Source organism: Lemur catta, chromosome 5, assembly GCF_020740605.2.
Source record: "Lemur catta isolate mLemCat1 chromosome 5, mLemCat1.pri, whole genome shotgun sequence".
Classification (NCBI taxonomy): Eukaryota; Metazoa; Chordata; class Mammalia; order Primates; family Lemuridae; genus Lemur; species Lemur catta.
Genome location: NC_059132.1, coordinates 100,988,187 through 101,005,488, shown reverse-complemented (window position 1 = coordinate 101,005,488; position 17,302 = coordinate 100,988,187). Strand labels below are relative to the sequence as shown.

The following is a 17,302-nucleotide window of genomic DNA, read 5'->3' as shown; positions in this document are numbered from 1 at the left end:
AGCATTCCAGCAAATTCCATCAAAAAGTTTAAGGCATTTTTGAAGTATGATTCTGACTCCGAAACTTAACTTTACCTGAGGGATTAATGCTACTTTAACTGGATATTTTGACCCATTTAAAAAGTTAGAAATGACTTTAGAATGTTTTAAAGTCTAGTACCAAGTCTGTGTTGATAGTTGATTTTTATTTGTGTGGCTGCCCTTGTACAGAGACATTTGTGAATTTGCTCTTTCATATTTTCTTACTGGACGCAGGAGCCTTGAACTCCTGGCTCCATTATAGCCAAGTCTGAATTTCTCATTTCTTCTTGTGTCAGTAACCAAACATTTCAATGGGTGGGGGTGGATATATAAACGAAAAAGTTGGTTTAGATTCCAATTTCCAGACTTAAAATATCATCACAGCATTTCTTTGCCTTCTTTTAGCTTATTTATGTTCATATTCTATACCTATAACAATGTCTCCATGTTAACAATGAAAGTTTATATCTGTAGAACCTTTCACAATGCTTTTCACACACAAAAGGACCCAGAAAGCAAAGAAAAGCACATGTTAATACTGTCCTTTTCCAGGTGAGGAAACAGGTTCAGAGAAGGTGATCTGTGCTCAGCAGCTCTGGGAGGTGACACAGGAGATTGCTCAAGTCATATCTCAGTCAGGATCCTGGCTCTTTGCAGTTCCTCTTTCTTCCCCCAAACACATGACATATACACAAATACAGGATGATCTACAAACTACCATTCAAATGGGGGCAGTTAGACTCGTCAATTCATTTATATTTCAAAATATTTCTCAACATTTGACTACAGATGTTTCTCATTCAGAGTAGTATGTTCAAAAATTGGGTTCAGCAAGCCAGACAGAAATCTAAAATAGGAATTATGCTGTCTGCTAGTGGAAAACAGACCTGTTGTCAGTAGCCCAGGGACATATGAAGTGAGGTATCAATTTCACTTGCCGGCTCAGCTGTTGTTTAGGCATTGAAAAGCTATATGAACTCTTTGGTTTCATCTCATCAGTTGCTTAGTTGAAAATGGAAACTTAGAGGAGTTTTCCTGAGAGGCCGTTTGCTAACCTGGACGTGAATTCTGCAGGTACCACAGCGTGGACGCGATGTCAGGAATCAGATTGGGTTAAGTGGTGAGATTTAAGCTTTGTACAGCTATGAAAATGTCATAATTATGATATCTTGTGATAAAAAGTTTTCCTCTGATTTATATTTTAGTGTTTAAATGGGTGAGAAGAACATTAATTGCCCTCGTTCAGGTCACTTTTGGAAGAACCATCAACAAGTGAGTTGTCTGAAATTAATATTTGGATCAATGCCCTGCTCTTTGCCTTCATAATCAATTTACCTTATGGTATAGTAGCCGGTGGTTTTACTGAAAGTATTTTATTTTATCTTACTTTTTGCTTCTGATGTGAGTCTAAGATTGGATAGAGAAGCAGATTTCTAAAAGACTCTCTACCACAGAATAGACGGTGAATTAGATGAAAGCATCCGCTAACCCCAGCATTCTGGCTGGCGAGGACCAGAAGGTTGTGCCCTGTAAAGTTCCCTTTCGACCATGAGGACTGGTTGGAGTGTCTTGGGTATAGCGTTTTTATATCACATAGAAATCAGTTTAGGGTTTACACTGTAAGCCACAGTGAAAGTAGGATGAACACACATGGCAGGTATTTGATTGGAGGGAAATACAAACCATACATTAACTTTTTAAGAGTTAAGATAGCATTAAAATGTTAATTCTTCTTGTTAGTTAATATCTGAGTATCCATCGGGTGTATGTGTGTCTCTATCATAATAGCACTGTTATAAGCTATATGTATAGTATTAACCATGTTACATTATCCATATACATAAAAGCATTATGCATGTAAATAGATCTTTCACAGAGTGTTCTGGTGTTCATAAAAAGTAATCCACATTTTGGTCATTCATTTATGAAAGCCTTGGGTCTGTTATTGAGAACTCCTTGTCAATTAATATTAGTTTCTAAGAAATTATTGGAATTTTTCTTAACTGCAAAATCATGCAGTCAGTAGAAGTCAAATAGAATTATTTAGATAGGTTCAGGCCTGAAAGGTGTCTTCGAGATAAGTCGAACTCCTCATTTTGTTGGTGAGGAAACAGGACCTAAGAGGTGAAGTGACTTGTCTAAGGTCACCAGACTGGTCAGCAGACCCAACCTGGCCTCCTGGAATTTGGAACTGCCACTATTGAGGTCTTTTATTTATTTATTTATTTTTGAGACAGAGTCTCGCTTTGTTGCCCAGGCTAGAGTGAGTGCTGTGGCTTCAGCCTAGCTCACAGCAACCTCAAACTCCTGGGCTTCAGAGATCTTACTGCCTCAGCCTCCCGGGTAGCTGGGACTACAGGCATGTGCCACCATGCCCGGCTAATTTTTTCTGTATATATTTTAGTTGGCCAGATAATTTCTTTCTATTTTTTTAGTAGAGACGGGGGTCTCGCTCTTGCTCAGGCTGGTCTCGAACTCCTGACCTTGAGCGATCCACCCGCCTCGGCCTCCCAGAGTGCTAGGATTACAGGCGTGAGCCACCGCGCCCGGCCAATTGAGGTCTTTTAAATAGTAATGCTATACCCCAAATTCTTCATGAGGTAAATATCATGATTTCCTGCAGAATAGAAATAATTGTGAGTCAACTTCTAGAAATAAGAAAAAAAAATCACTTTTTGTATAAGAAAATAAGTTTTAAGGTAAAGTTATCAGATTTTCCTAAGTGAAAGATTAATTTGGTTGTCAAAAATTTGTACAAGGTTAATATGATAGTTTTATCATATAAAGCTTATAAATTTTTATATGCAACATTGTAAAAAATTTCTTATTTTTTATTGATTTACATATAGAATGTATTTTCCTTGTGCTCACAAGCAAAAGTTTACTTCTATTTTATTTGTAATATTTTTAAAAAATTTTAGTTGGCTTAGTATCATAGGCTTCTGTTTTAATCAGAAAAAATGGGCTATTTAACTGAGTGTTTTAGTCTAAGGCAAACCTCTTAACTTTAGTACTGTCAGGCCTTACATAAAGAAATTTCAAAAATGGCCATATTTGTCTCAGTACTTGAGACTTGCAAATTTATTTTCCTTTTCAGTTTGAGCAAATCATGCATACTTTCCTTGTTCCTATTTATGATATTGGCTCTTAATTATAAAATGAGCAGCTGCGGTTTGTGAGTGGTGAATGCATTTGGCAGTTATTTTCATGGGGATGGAGGAGAAGCATCATGTAGAGAATTTTCAGGCTGTTCATTTCGATGGGCTTTTATCAGGTACAGAATTCTGGAGCACCTGGTCCTTTGCTATTTTTGCCTTTGGCAGATGATGACACATCATAAAATTAAGCAGCAGTACAGTGTGTGCCTCTTGCCTTGTAGCGAGTACAATTTCACATACTAAAATTGCTTCGAAAGCTTCCTACAGGTTTTGGCTAATAGAAAAATCAGACCTAAATTGGTAGAAAATACTTAGGTGATGGCCTTTGGTGAAAGCCACTTACCTAATCTTAAATTGTAAACTGAAATTGTGGGAAGGTGGGCAGGCAGGTCTCTCTTAAAGCAGAAGTCCCATTAAATTAATAAATTTATTTTATATTCTAGATTTTGGTTGCAAAGTTCAAAGCACTGTAGGAAAGGATCTTAGGAAATGCGCAGTTACAAACAGAATTCACATTATAATTTGAATCACAGTAGAGTTTAGACATTCATTCAATAGTGACTGATTACTATGTGCAAAGTACTAGACTTAAAACATCTATTTCAGATACCATTTCTGAAAACCTTACATTGTCCCTTTAAAAATCTGGTTGGATGTTGGATTCTTAAAGGGCTTTTTGATTTGTTATTATTCATGAATTGAGTTTGAAATTTCAGGTCTTTCTGGCATTAATAGTCTAAGATGATTCTTTCCCCCCTTTTCAACAGAGATACTTTCTCCTCCCAACCTCATACCTAACTCTTGGGCTCTTTGAACTGTATTTACTTGTTTCTTGACAGCAGAAAACCTGAAGTTTGACTAATGACTTGTGTGGAAGACCTGGGTAACCAGATAAAAGCCATTTTGTGCATAACTGTGCAAGTCAAATGTCTGCCCAATTTTTCATTTGTGGAAATTTGACATTGTCCATAGAACAGTGTATCTTTGAAAGGGAGTATCTTTTTCCTTGTCTCATGAGCTGTGAGGTGCATCCTCTGGGTCAGAGTATTCTGCCCAGCATTGTCTGTCCTGAGAACACTAAGAGACAGCTAGTGCAAAAGCCTGGTTCTCCTCCAGGACTTCAGGAGCTCAGGAAGGTTTTCCAGACCACTTTTAACAGTCTTTAAATGGATTTATGTTTTCAATTTATAATGCTTCATAGAGAAATAAATTGCAATCTTCAAACAAATCAGTTAGTCTCTCAGTTCTTGCTTTACAGATTGAAAGGTACTGCGTGGCAAACATTTGGAGAAGTTAGTGCCAATGAAAATAGCTCCTGAAATAAATGGTCATACAGTTTACCAAAATAAAAAATAACGTTCGGAGCCAGAGGTCAAAAATCCAATTCCTAGTTTATTCATCAAACATTTAGATCAGGCTGTATCTTAACCTACCCATTGATAAATGCCTTTTGAGAATAGAGTACATTTTTTAAAAACCTCATCCAAGAAATATTTTTCTTTTAAAAGACAAATCCGGGACACAGTGAACTGGATTTTCAGTGAGCAAATGTTGGTTTACTACATCAATATTTTCCGGGATGCTTTTTGGCCAAATGGGAAATTGGCACCACCGACCAAGATCAGAAATGAAGAGCAATGTCAAGAAACAAAACAGAGAGCACAGCAAAAGCTACTCGAAAACATTCCAGGTGAGGCCTGGGTTGTTGTCCTGAAAAGTATAGAGATAAAGAGGGAACATTAACCGTATTATGGCATTTTTCATTTATATCTCTCAGGAAACATTATTTACAATGGAAGAAAGATCACATTCTTTTCTTTCAAGCCATTTCTTGTCACTTGCTAAGAAGTTGTACTGAGAATCTTAGTAAGAACTTTTTAACTAGAAAAATGTTTTAGAATAGATATTAACAATAGATTTTGTGCTTTAGAAATCCTACTAAAGTATATTGTTTTGAGAGCATCATTTTAAGTAATATGTTAAGATTTTAATTATTAAAATTGGTAGTAGCAATATATAAAATTGTAGTTTGTGTAAGTGACTGACGTTGAAAAATTCTAAATAAACTTATTTTCTCTTTTAAGTGTTTGAGGGAACTGACCATTCATGTTTCTCATGCCTCAGTGCCTTTATTTATTGTGTATGTATCATGTAGTATCTCTTTCACCAAATATCTATGCATTGTCATTTTTTCAATAGCAGCATATAATATAAACTTAATTTTTCAGATATGCTTCAGAGCCTTGTTGGACAGCAAAATGCCCGCCATGGTATAATAAAAATATTCAATGCACTGCAAGAAACAAGAGCCAATAAGCATCTGTTATATGTGAGTAAATTAAAGCTCAGGGAGGTTTTCCAGACCACTGTTTTATATTTCTGTTCACATATTGGGGTAGATTTTCATTCTTCACATTTTTAATCACTCTTATGACTTATAACTCTGAACCCATTTTCTCTGCTTCGTTTTGTTTGTTCACTTGTTTAAAAAAAAATTACCCCCAGTGGGTTCAGCATTCTCATTCTTACATACTATTAAACAGTTGTCTCTCTTGACTTTGTTTATTTTTTTTTTTTTTAAGAGACAGAGTCTTACTCTGTTGCCCAGGTTGAAGTACAGTAGCATCATCACAACTCACTGCCACCTCAAACTCCTGGGCTCAAGTGATCCTGCTGCCTCAGCCTCCTGAATAGCTGGGACTCCAGGCACACACCACCATGCTTAGCTGATTTTTCTGTTTTTTGTAGAGACAGGGTCTCACTATGTTGCTCTGGCTGCTCTCAAACTCCTGACCTCAAGAGATCTTCCTGCCTTGCCCTCCCAAAATGCTAGGATTACAGGCATGAGCCATTGCGCCCAGACTCTCTTGACTTTTGTTGCAACATTTCTGCATGACTGCTTGGTTTTCTTATTTCAGCAAAGCCAACTCTTCTCCAGTCATCTCTCTGATTATAGTTACCAATATTAAATACTGCTGATGGTTTGATAATGGTTAACTAGAGTTTATGTGGTATTAATTTCTTTTGCTTGAGAATCACTTGTGTACTGAGAATAATTTCAGACCTAAAATTAGACTTTTCTCCTAGATGCAAATATTTATTTTGAGTAAACCCTTGGAGAAAAAACACATTTTTCCTCCTTTTTTTTTCAGGTGCTGATGGAACTGCTGCTAATTGAGCTGTGTCCTGAGCTGAGAGCTCATTTAGATCAACTTAAAGCTGGTCAAGTTTGAAACTGCACAAATAAACCACCAGAGAAATGTCTGTGTAATATAGACATGAAACATTTTCCTCTTTTCCACAGAGGGCTTGACTGAGAACCATATGGATTTTTATTTTAGTTACCTCCCTCTAGTTTTATGTGAAATAAGCAGAATTGGGGAGGAGGGGACTTGATGCTATAGTTGACAACAGGAAAAAAAAAAAACTTCTATTGATTTTTATTTAAATAATATAAATACTTTAAAGCTCTACATATTGATTGAAATACAAATGTTAATATGTGATAAGAACCTAGGAAATATTTTAAATATTTATGAAAACAGTTTTGTTTTAAAATGAAAAACTATGAATATTGTACAGTTAATTTCCTCACTGAGGATTCTGAACATTCCTATACTATTTCATGCGTACTGAAGAACATTGTTGTGCAATGCTTTGTGTAAAGTTACTTTGAAAATTTTATTGTCTTTATTTTTACCAAAGATTTCCCATAGTTTGAGCATTCGAAGCAATAAAATATAAAAATGAATCACTGGGCTCTATGATATTTAAGATACTTAAATCTCAAAAAAAAGATTGAAACAATTTGGGCAATTCAAGTATTTATTGACTGCCTTTTTTGTAGAAAATGCTGGGCACTTCAGTACTTCTGCAAGGAAGTATAAAGTTTGCTGCCTTTCTCCAGACATAAAACAAATATGTGAAATACATGATTTTTAATGAGCAAAAAGAGCCAAATTAGTGCATTAGGGAGGTGTGAGGTGTGAAGTATAGGTAGGACTGAGACAGGGAAACAGAGGTAAGTCACTCCAGGGAGTTTAGGGACTTGATTGTATCACCAGGTCTTGTAGACTAAACCAGGGACACTAAGTGAGATCCAGAGTACAGATTTTGTTTTGTTATTGATACTGGGGACACAGACAAGTCACTTTTTCAGTTTTCCTGGGTTTCACCATCTATAATTCAGTGATAATAAAATTCCTTCCTCTCTCTAATCCCCGGGAATATTGAAAACAAAACAATTAAAAGGTAAAACTTCAGTTTGAATTTGTGAAAGAAAAAGACTATATATATAAAAAATATTATAGTAGGTATAATACAACCTATACCACTATATATGTAGTACTATATAGTGCTGTAGGTTATATTATTGATAGATCATATATGTTCTTGATAATAAACAAGTTCTGAAAGATAAATGATTAACAAATAGTAAACCCAATTTTATATTTGAGATTCTTCTAGTTGCAGCTTTTTGGTTCCTTTTTCAAACCAGGATGATATTTGACACTTTAGAAAAACTCAAAGTTGATTATTTATGTAGATAAGAATTCTCCTTCAAAAGGGTATAGAAAAGACCATATAAAACACATTCAGGAAAGAGAAGAAAAATGAAGTTGCCAAGCCCAAAAAACTCATCATAACACAATTACTGAAGATGTCCATCTTATACATAATTCTGTGCTATCATTTAAACTGTAGCTGTTAAATTTATACTACAAATGAGAAAAATAACTATTTTGACTCCTCAATATTTATGATAAATTCTCATTTTTTCATGAGATGCCAGCGATAAGGAATCTTATATAAAGTCTCAACTCACTTGAATTAAAGACTAACTCCACTCACAGGTCAAGCTGTGTACCACTATCTGGGCGGTGGTAGTTTGCAGGGGCTCAGCTGTGCCAGAGCACAACTTTCTGGTAACTACAGGAAACTGAAATTTTAAATTCTGCATTGGGTTCACTGAAGACATTTAGACATAGCATGTTACCACACATGGCACACTGTCAAATTTCTAAGTTCATGATTTCTGAGACTGTTTTAATGGCAGTTTAAAAAGTGGTCTTTACTTTGGTCACTCTTTTATTAATTCCTATTTTAAGATTCTTAAAGGCTTTAGGAACTGGATTAAGTGTGGAGAAGAAAATACTGGTTGGGAATTTGGATCTTCAGATTGTTGAAGGAATGTTATTTGGATGGTATTAAGAGAACTAGAGCAAAGCAAGTGGGCTTATATTGTAGAAAAATTTAAGTTAGGTATTGTGAAATCTTGTAATGAGCTTGAAACACTGAACAGTGTTACTAGGGGAGAATATAGAGTCTTCAGTAGCAATTTGAGAAGGAAAGGACTGGTTTTCAGGGATGGTTTAAACTTTTTAAAAAAAATTTTTTTTAATTATTTCAGCATATTATGGGGGTACATAAGTTTAGGTTACATATATTGCCCTTCCCCCCTCCCCCTCCCCCGAGTCAGAGCTTCAATCGTGTCCATCCCCCAGACAGTGTGCATCGCACTCATTATGTATGTATACACCCATCCCCTCCCCCCCACATCTGCCCAACACCCGATTAATATTATTCCTAAATGTGCTCTTAGGTGATGATCAAGGAAACCAATTTGATGGTGAGTACATGTGGTGCTTATTTTTCCATTTTTGGGATACTTCACTTAGTGAATGAGTTCCAACTCTATCTAGGAGAACATAAGAGATTCTATATCCCCATTATTTCTTATAGCTGAGTAGTACTCCATGGTATACATATACCACATTTTATTAATCCACTCATGTATTGATGAGCATTTGGGTTGTTTCCACATCTTTGTAATTGTGAATTGTGCTGCTATAAGCATTCGGGTGCAGATGTCTTTTTTATAGAATGTCTTTTGTTCTTTTGAGTAGATGCCCAATAATGGGATTGCTGGATGGTTTAAACATTTTTTAAGAGAGTTAAGGCAAAAGTAGATGACTATTTGAGGATATCTCAAACCTGAGTCTGCTGAAATTTATTCTCTTTACATAAAGACAAAATGAAGTTCAAGTAATATAGATAAGCCAGAACATAAATAACAGCAAATAATTTTCTTCCATATAACAATTCTTTGGTGACTGTCACCTACATGTTAATTGCATTTTCCTACTACTAAGAAGAAATCTTGTTTAAATCCATTGTCAGAAAGGATGGTTGTAATTTATAAAATAAAGCCCCATCAGTTTAGTATGCTTACAAAAAAGGATAGTTAAGATGTCTTCAAAACATATCTTCAGTATGAGTATCTGTTTCACAAATGTATATCCATGTACAATCTTATGCATATGGGTCTTACTATTTTTACTGTCACCTTTTCCCTTCATAGATGTAATTGATAAAAGGAAAGCCTTTTGGTAATTTAGTTTTTAAACAATTTTATTATATTAATAGTTCTTGTATTGTTATATGATTTCAGTGAGGTTTTTTCACAATTTATCTTGCATTGAAATATATTTTAAGGTTTTAAAAATGTAGAAAATAAAGCACAAAGAAATATCTTGCTTTAATTGGTTATCTTATCAGTATTCATCAGGAATATAGGAATTGTTTTACTCATTAAGATCTTTGAGGGAAGATTTGGAGGGGCAAGATTCTAAAGCAATGTCTTATACCCACTTTTTTTGAAGTTTATATGTAATAAATTAACCAACTACTTATAAGAATATTTTTTAAGAATACAGGATATTCCAAAAGACTCAGTGCAGTTTTAGCTTTGATAACTTCAGAGGTAGAAATGTTACACACAATAGTCACTTGAAGTTTAATTCTTTAAATTTCTTTGGTCTTTGTTTATTAATAGTTTTGTGGATTTTTCAAACAAATAATGTAAAATTTTGTTACTGAAAATTCATAAAACTAGTAAGGGCCAAAGAAAGTTAAAGAATTAAACTTTCAAATGATGGTTTTAAATAAGTTTGTAGTATTTCTACTTCTGAACTTACTAAACTAAAACTACACTAAGTCTTTTCAGACAGTATTTAAGAAAGGAAAAAAATACTTGGCTTTATGAAATGGTTTCAGTATTTCCTACGGTCTTGGCCAGTCTGTAGGCTAAGAGGCAGACCTTTGAGGACTCTTCCAGCAATTTGATCCTATGTCTGGGCTTCAAGTTGGATAAATTACAGCATACAAATTCAAGAACAAAGGTAACAAACATGTCACCTGTAAAATACCCAGGATAATGTGACTTGGGATGCAGAAAATAACCAAACATAGCTGCTGTAACAACACACACATTGTATGGTGTTAGGATTGATGATCTTTGTTGAAATGCACTGTGGTCTAAATTCTTTGACAAATAAGTAAGGAGTGAAGTTCTTCTGCCACTGCAGGATTCAGACGACAGGCCTTAAAATCAAAGAAAGTCAGTTATTTAGATATATTCTAATTGTTTGGATTTCTCTTCCCTGTTTTCTTTTTTTTTTTAATTTGTCTTTAAGAATAATAAAGTACAGTGAATTTCCAGGGAATTTGTTGATTAGGATACTTCCTATTCTGAGTTCCTAATCAGAATAAGGGAGTTTCAAATTTAACCTATGCAACATCGATCATACTCAGAATAGCCATGTTATTGTCATTTGAAAGAGATAAAATTTTATTAGTGTCAAAGATAAAGGGAGTTTAAGCACTGATGATAGCCTTGTATGTTATGAATTGTTAAAATAGTAAAATGGAAAGCATTAACATTTGGCCTCAAACTTGTTCTGATCTCATTTTGTGAAGAATAGCATCTATAATAATCTTATTTTAAAATATATAGCTTTATTATGCCTAAAGTAAACAGTGATAAGGTGCATAATTTCTAGAATGTCAAGAATTTGGGAGAGAGACCAGGTTATCTCTTCCAAACCCCACTCTATGCAGAAATTGTCCCTTCAGTACTCATGATAATTGGTCACCAGATATATGCTTGGTTGCTTCTAGTGGCAGGAAGTCACCACCTTACAGAGAAAACTTTTGTTTTTGTTTCCTGAACAGTTGTATTAGCAGACTCTTTCTTACATTAAGCTCAAATTTCTGTCTATGTACATTAGAATCATTGAGGGACCCCAGGAGAACATATAATGCTGGTTTCATAGGAACCCTAAGAGGCAAAATAGTTGGCAAAGTCACCCAGCCTGACGGTGGTAGAGCCAAGGCCATGCCTGGGTCCCCCGTTCCTTTAAGGTCCCCTTTTACCATCTTGCTGCCTCATCTCATTCCGTCACACACTGTCATTGGTCTCACTGATTCTGCTCTCTCCCCCACGGTTCCTTTCCTATGGGACACTCTGTCAGTCCAGGGAAGACCACTGTATGGAGCCCCTCATGTCCTTTTGCTCTGAGTGAGACTTCTTTCTCTTACGGTGCCGCAAAGGATATGGTTCCAGACCCTTCACAGGTTTACTGCTTCTAAGTTTTCTCCATTTTATCAGCATCTTCCATAATATACAATGGCCAAAACTGAGTACGTATTCTAGATATGGTCTTACTAGTGCAGAGTAATGGGGCTATTATCTCCCCTCAGATGGAAAATAGTTCTTAGATTGCAATGTTTGTTTTGCTGTTTTATCCAGGATGAATATATACCATATTTGCGAACAGGTTTGACCCAGAGTTTTCTAAGGGTACTAAGGGTAGCACAGAACCTGAAATCGACTTGCTTTGGAAATTGGTATAATACAGAAATCATTTAGATTTTTTTTATAAAGTTAACAAAGACAAGTATTATTCATACTAATAGAATGGTATAGTGGTAAATACCTCAAAGGTCAGTTGTATTTGGTTGTGTACTGTGTTCATATATTTATGTGTTAATATAGGTTTGATGCTCTGGAAATTTAAATTTCAAGCAAAATAAGGTTCTAAACTCACCTGACATTAGAACCTCATGGGGAGTGTCAAATATGCTTGTGTCCCACTCCTGGAGATCATTAATTGCTCCGAAATAAGGCCTGAGCTTTGGAATTTTTAAAAGATCCCTTGGAGATTTTAATATGCAGACAAGTTTGGGAACCACTGGTTCCAATATCAGATGCAGCCAAGGGACTCAGAAAATTGTTCCTTGCCTTGTTCCCCAGCTCAATCTGAACAATTTCTGCACCACATGAATTGCTGTACAAAGTTTATAATGATGTAATTCTAATTTATACTCATGGATGTCATGGACCTAAGGCATGCACAACTTTTTGGTTTTTCTTTTTTAAAAAATACACTTACTATTCATAGTGATCCTCCCATCCTCTAACCCCTAAATATCTCCATCTCAACTCCTGGGTTTTATTTGTAAGTTGCTTCATTTTAGATGTGAAATCCATTTGGAATCTAAATAAATGGATCACATGGATTAAAATATGAAAAGCCTTATTTTAACTGATTACCTCAAACTCACAAATACTCCCCCTAAATGTGATCGATGTCATGTAAAAAAACTTTTTAAAAACTACATTTCATTATGATACCAGAATGAACATACAGGTTCATACACTTTGTGGGTGAAAGACATGAAATTTTTGGCTTTAAGGTGTTGGTGCTGGGCCTTAGGCTGCATTAGTAGCAGAATGAAAGAATAATTTGCACCAAAATAGGGCTTATTATCACCTGAGTTTCATTATACTAATTATCTGACAGAATCATCTGTAAACAATCTGCAGGTCTGACCACCTCTCTACAGACACAGATTATCTGCACAGTCATTGAGTAGTAAACAACACGAATCCATGAAGTTGTTCAAATCTCACTAAAACCCCAGCAGTTTCTTTCAGGTCAGTTTGTATGTTCTAAAGCTTACTTTAGAGTAATACTGTTTAGCTGTTGCTTCATCCTTTGTGATGCCCAAGCCAAGCTGAAGACATCTCGCATGGTAGAAAGACGCCATGGCCATGCCTCTGTTGATAAACTCCGGCAGACAGTCTGTGACTTGGGCTATCATGGGAATGTCATGAACCTCGTCATAATCCGCAATCCTGATAGGATGTTAAATTGTAAAATTAAAAAGGACATGAGCTGTGGTTTACATGTTTACAAAATGATGTGTCTAGAAATTGTCCTGTGCCCAAAGGGAAATCTCTCTATTCCTCTGGGAACTAAGTTGTTTGCTATGCAGTGAAGCATTAATATAACAGTCAACTAATACCAGGGACAGAGGAACTAACTTGCGTGGTTACTTTACAGCTTCCCTATGGCTACACCCAGCAAGCTTACTGGAAAACAAAGGTATGTTTCTTTTTTCTTATAATATTCATATTGTAAGCTTAATTATCACTTTGTGGATTTAAACTGAATGGGGAAAAAAGCATTTTCTATTTCTTTGGCTCATGTATTGAAACATCAACCTTAAATTTGGATGTCAGTCACATAGGACCAGAAAACACTTTAAGAAACCAGCACATCTATACTCTTTAACACATTAACTGCCATGTGAGTTGTATTTAAGTCATGCTAGTTTTGAGCCCGGGGCCTCACGAAGCATATCAAAACTCAATTCTCTGAAACAAATTCAATAAGTATGGCGTGAGTCACATACAACTCAAGTGTCATGCAGTGTAAAAAGTGATTCTAGCACTGTGTGAGTTGCATATATAACTCACGCACAGAAAACAAAAATAACAAATTTTTTATTAAATTAGAATCATTTTGTTTTTGAGGCTTTTATTCTATCTTCATAATAAAACACTGTGGCCCCAGGGGAAAAATTTTTTTCTAGTGTGGCAGTCAGTGTGTTAAAAATGGGCAGTGAAAAAAGCAATCCTTCATAAAGCAGACACAAATGTGAAGAATTATGTGAAAATGAGATCTAGTCAATCCCATGTTAACCACAATGTCTTAGGGAATAGAAATGTGGAAAGTTCCAAAGATTTTAAAGAACTATTTAAAGCCTTATTTTGATCAGGATGGGCACTTGCTTTGGGAGATTGGCAGTCACTCCTGTAAGTGGCCTGCTACCTGGAAGCCAGGGTGTTGCGGAGGAGCAGGTAGAAGCAGCTCCCTTTCCCTTCACGCTCTTTTGTAGATCGCTGCCCCACACCGGGGATCGGGGACAGGGAAAGCTTCCGGGCTCTGTCAGAGGCATGACTGGGAAACACATCAGACATAACATAGTCTGGTGGCCACTCGGGGGACATCCAGGCCTGTTTTCCTGTATATGGCTTTTATTCACTATGGCTAAATAAATGTAGGCAAGTACATGGAGCCTTATGGACTCAGGGAAAAGAAGTTTTTGTATATATTTTAGTAGATATTAATGTCAGTCTTTTAACCATTATTCTCATTTTAAAGTCCTTGTGAAGCCATTATTTCAGTTGTGCAGTTACAGAAGTGCATGACTGAGGAGTGTAGGAAGAAATTAAAATATAATAGACATTTCTGATGTGCCAAGCTATGTAAAGTACTTTATATATGCCATTTTTATAATCCTGCTGTAAAAGTATTTTCTTCTTACAAATAAAGCAATTGATGCTTTAAAAAGTTAAACTTGCTTAAGCTAATAGCACTGAAATCCTAAAGACTGATGGAATAGAATTGTGCTATACAATATGGTAACCACTAGCTATGGGGCTATTTAAATTAATTAAAATTAAATGAGATTTAAAAGTGTAGTCCTAATTTGCACTAGATACATCTCAAGTGCTCAGTAGCCATCATTTCCAACATTGCCGAAAGGTCTATTGACAGAACTGGCATAGAACATCTAGTAGGAGTTCTTGTAAATACTTTTATCCAGCTTACTTCTTCAAACCTTACTGCTATGATTTGAACAATGTGTCTGCTCCAAAATTCATGTGTTGCCAATGTGATAGCATCAAGTGGTGGGACTTTTAAGAAGTGATTAGGTCATGAGGGCTCCTTCGTTGTGAATGGGATTAAGGCCCTTATAAAAGAGGCTTTGTGCAGCTTTCAGCTGACTTGCCCTCTGCCTTCCACTGCCACACGAGGACACAGTGTTCCTCCCCTGCAGAGGATGCAGCCCTCCCCAGACAACCAAACCTGCCACCGCCTTGATCTTGGACTTCCCAGTCCCCAGAGCTAGAAGAAATAAATTTCTGTTCATTATAAATTACCCACTCTGCAGTAATCTGTTACAGTAGCACAAAGCAGACAAAGATAATCACCTTTTGGAAAACGCAACACACTTTGTAAAAAATTTCATCTTATAATAATATTCCACAAGATTCCCTTGAGCATAGACATTTCCACGTTCTGCTGCTTCTCTTAAGCAATGCAGGGCAGCTTCGGTATCCTGGCAGATGCCTTGTCCATAAAAGTACATGAGACCAAGTGCACCCTGGGACTCCAGATTTCCATTGCCACACGCTTCTGAATGCCAATAAAATGCCTAAGAGAAAGCACAATTTTATCATTCTCTTTGTTACTCATGAGGTGAAATAATAAGGGAATACTAGAAAGAAAAAAAATCTTTTGATTATAAGGTAGTACTATTATTCATCTCAAAGTAACAGTTGCTAGCCTCTTGAATGCGTTTCACACTAGCACCAAACTCACATGATTACAGAGTGTGAGGGTCTACCCACAGTGCAGGTGAGGTCATGGCAGAGGATCAGCTGCCCTAGGTTGCAGGATTCTTGATGTACCAGAGTAAGGATCAACAAGGTGCAAAACAGGAACTAAGTGTGTGAAAGGCTTTGAGGCATAGCAGGGTCCCTGAGGCTAAGGGACAGTTAAAGCTCCAAGTGCATCCCAGAGGTGGCAGCTGCCGAGATCAAAGACAACCAAGGATAAAAGCTTTATGTAGTCCCAAGCACATTTGCTTAATTCATAGTTACAGTGAATTTGTATTAGTTGAAAAAATTCTTTCCAAGTGGCTGTTTCATTATCTATCTGAGAATGGTCTTAGCTATGCTCCTCTTACAAGTTTGCCATTAACTCCTCTCTGACAAGGAGGACTCAGCCCTACATTTCTTTCTCCCTATAGGATTTTTGGGAAATGTTTCAGTCATTGATGATGAAAGGGGTTATATTTCTGTGAAAATCTTAAATGGATTTAATTTCCAATGCTTAGTATATTTTACTTATTAGTATCATATATACCTCAAATCCAAGGTAATATTAACTTATTCATACTTAAAAGGATTTAGGCCCAGGCTATCCACCTTTTAGCTTTTATAGTGTAATACTGTAGTGTATATGGTATACATGTAGCTTTTTATAGTGTACAAAATACTCTTCACATTTATGGTCTCCTTTGGTAGAGGTAGGGAAGTTAGCATTTATCAATAATAGGTGTGAAATGAGCTTTGAGGGTCCTAAAATGTAAACTTTCTTTGCATTTTAAGGAAGTACTGGAAATATTCAAATCTATACACTTATTCCTCACCATCCTCTCAAAAAATAAATAGTAAACAGATGTTAATCTAAAAATAATGCTAGCATTAAAAAAGAAGAAAGAGCCAGGTGTGATGGTGCACTCGTATAGCCCCAGCCACTTAAGAGGCTGAGGCAGGAGGATCACTGGAGCCCAGGAGTTCAAGTCCACTCTGGGCAACATGGCAGCACCCCTATCTCTGAAAAAGAAAAGAAGAAAGAGAAACGTTACCTTTTCTAGCTCTTTAGGCTCTTTTGTTGAATAATACAATCCGAGGATACCTTGAGCCTTCACACTGGCTTTTGGATTTCCATTGTCTGCAGCAAAAAGCCACAGTCTAAAAGAGAAAGCAAGGCAAGTTATTCTTTGTTTCAACATTTCATTCAAACAAAATCTTGCTCTCGGGTAAGATTACCTTTCAGCTTCCTCATCTGATCGCTTAACACCTTTTCCTTCATAATAAGCTCTTCCAAGATTGTAAGCAGCTGCAAATTTTAAGTGTCTTGCTTTGGGACATGGAGCATCAAAAATTTTCTTCATATAGTTCACTCCTTTTTCCTTCCACAAAGGAAAAAAACAAAAAACCCTGGTTTTTAGTTTTACCCAAACTAAATTTCTTTCTCCCAATAATGTTGGAAAGTGTTTACCCTCTGACATGATGGGTCTACATCATGTCAGATGTAGAATATCATGAATCTATGCCCAAGGGATATGACTGTCCTGGATTCTGCAGGGCTAGAGGTAAGAAAGAAAAGACTCCGTAAATAGTATATCTAATCAGACAGACG

At 36.1% G+C, this 17,302-nt stretch overlaps 2 protein-coding genes and 1 long non-coding RNA gene across 4 annotated transcripts in view; 2 read left to right on the top strand and 1 right to left on the bottom strand.

The window, feature by feature from the left end:
• The window catches only part of SNX25 (sorting nexin 25), a 104,227-nt gene extending 97,297 nt beyond the window's left edge, over positions 1–6,930 (top strand). Inside the window, exons 16-19 of one of the 2 annotated variants that reach the window (XM_045552391.1) lie at positions 1,227–1,293; positions 4,688–4,869; positions 5,408–5,508; positions 6,332–6,930. In XM_045552391.1, the coding sequence (XP_045408347.1) occupies positions 1,227–1,293; positions 4,688–4,869; positions 5,408–5,508; positions 6,332–6,412 (431 nt within the window). In that variant the 3' untranslated portion in view covers positions 6,413–6,930. Of the gene's footprint in view, positions 1–1,226; positions 1,294–4,687; positions 4,870–5,407; positions 5,509–6,331 lie in introns of those variants that run through there. The other variant, XR_006735414.1, reaches the window with a different exon arrangement.
• A 3,098-nt stretch (positions 6,931–10,028) lies between these two features.
• LOC123638634 (LRP2 binding protein) overlaps positions 10,029–17,302 on the bottom strand; it is a 26,561-nt gene continuing 19,287 nt past the window's right edge. Inside the window, exons 6-10 of the mRNA XM_045552387.1 lie at positions 16,930–17,072; positions 16,746–16,851; positions 15,304–15,527; positions 12,984–13,158; positions 10,029–10,562 (exon numbers count right to left, since the gene is read on the bottom strand). Of these exons, the coding sequence (XP_045408343.1) occupies positions 10,497–10,562; positions 12,984–13,158; positions 15,304–15,527; positions 16,746–16,851; positions 16,930–17,072 (714 nt within the window). The 3' untranslated portion in view covers positions 10,029–10,496. The remainder of the gene's footprint in view (positions 10,563–12,983; positions 13,159–15,303; positions 15,528–16,745; positions 16,852–16,929; positions 17,073–17,302) is intronic.
• LOC123638636 overlaps positions 12,617–17,302 on the top strand; it is a 6,218-nt gene continuing 1,532 nt past the window's right edge. Inside the window, exons 1-2 of the long non-coding RNA XR_006735413.1 lie at positions 12,617–12,957; positions 13,367–13,408. This is a non-coding gene — a long non-coding RNA (uncharacterized LOC123638636). The remainder of the gene's footprint in view (positions 12,958–13,366; positions 13,409–17,302) is intronic.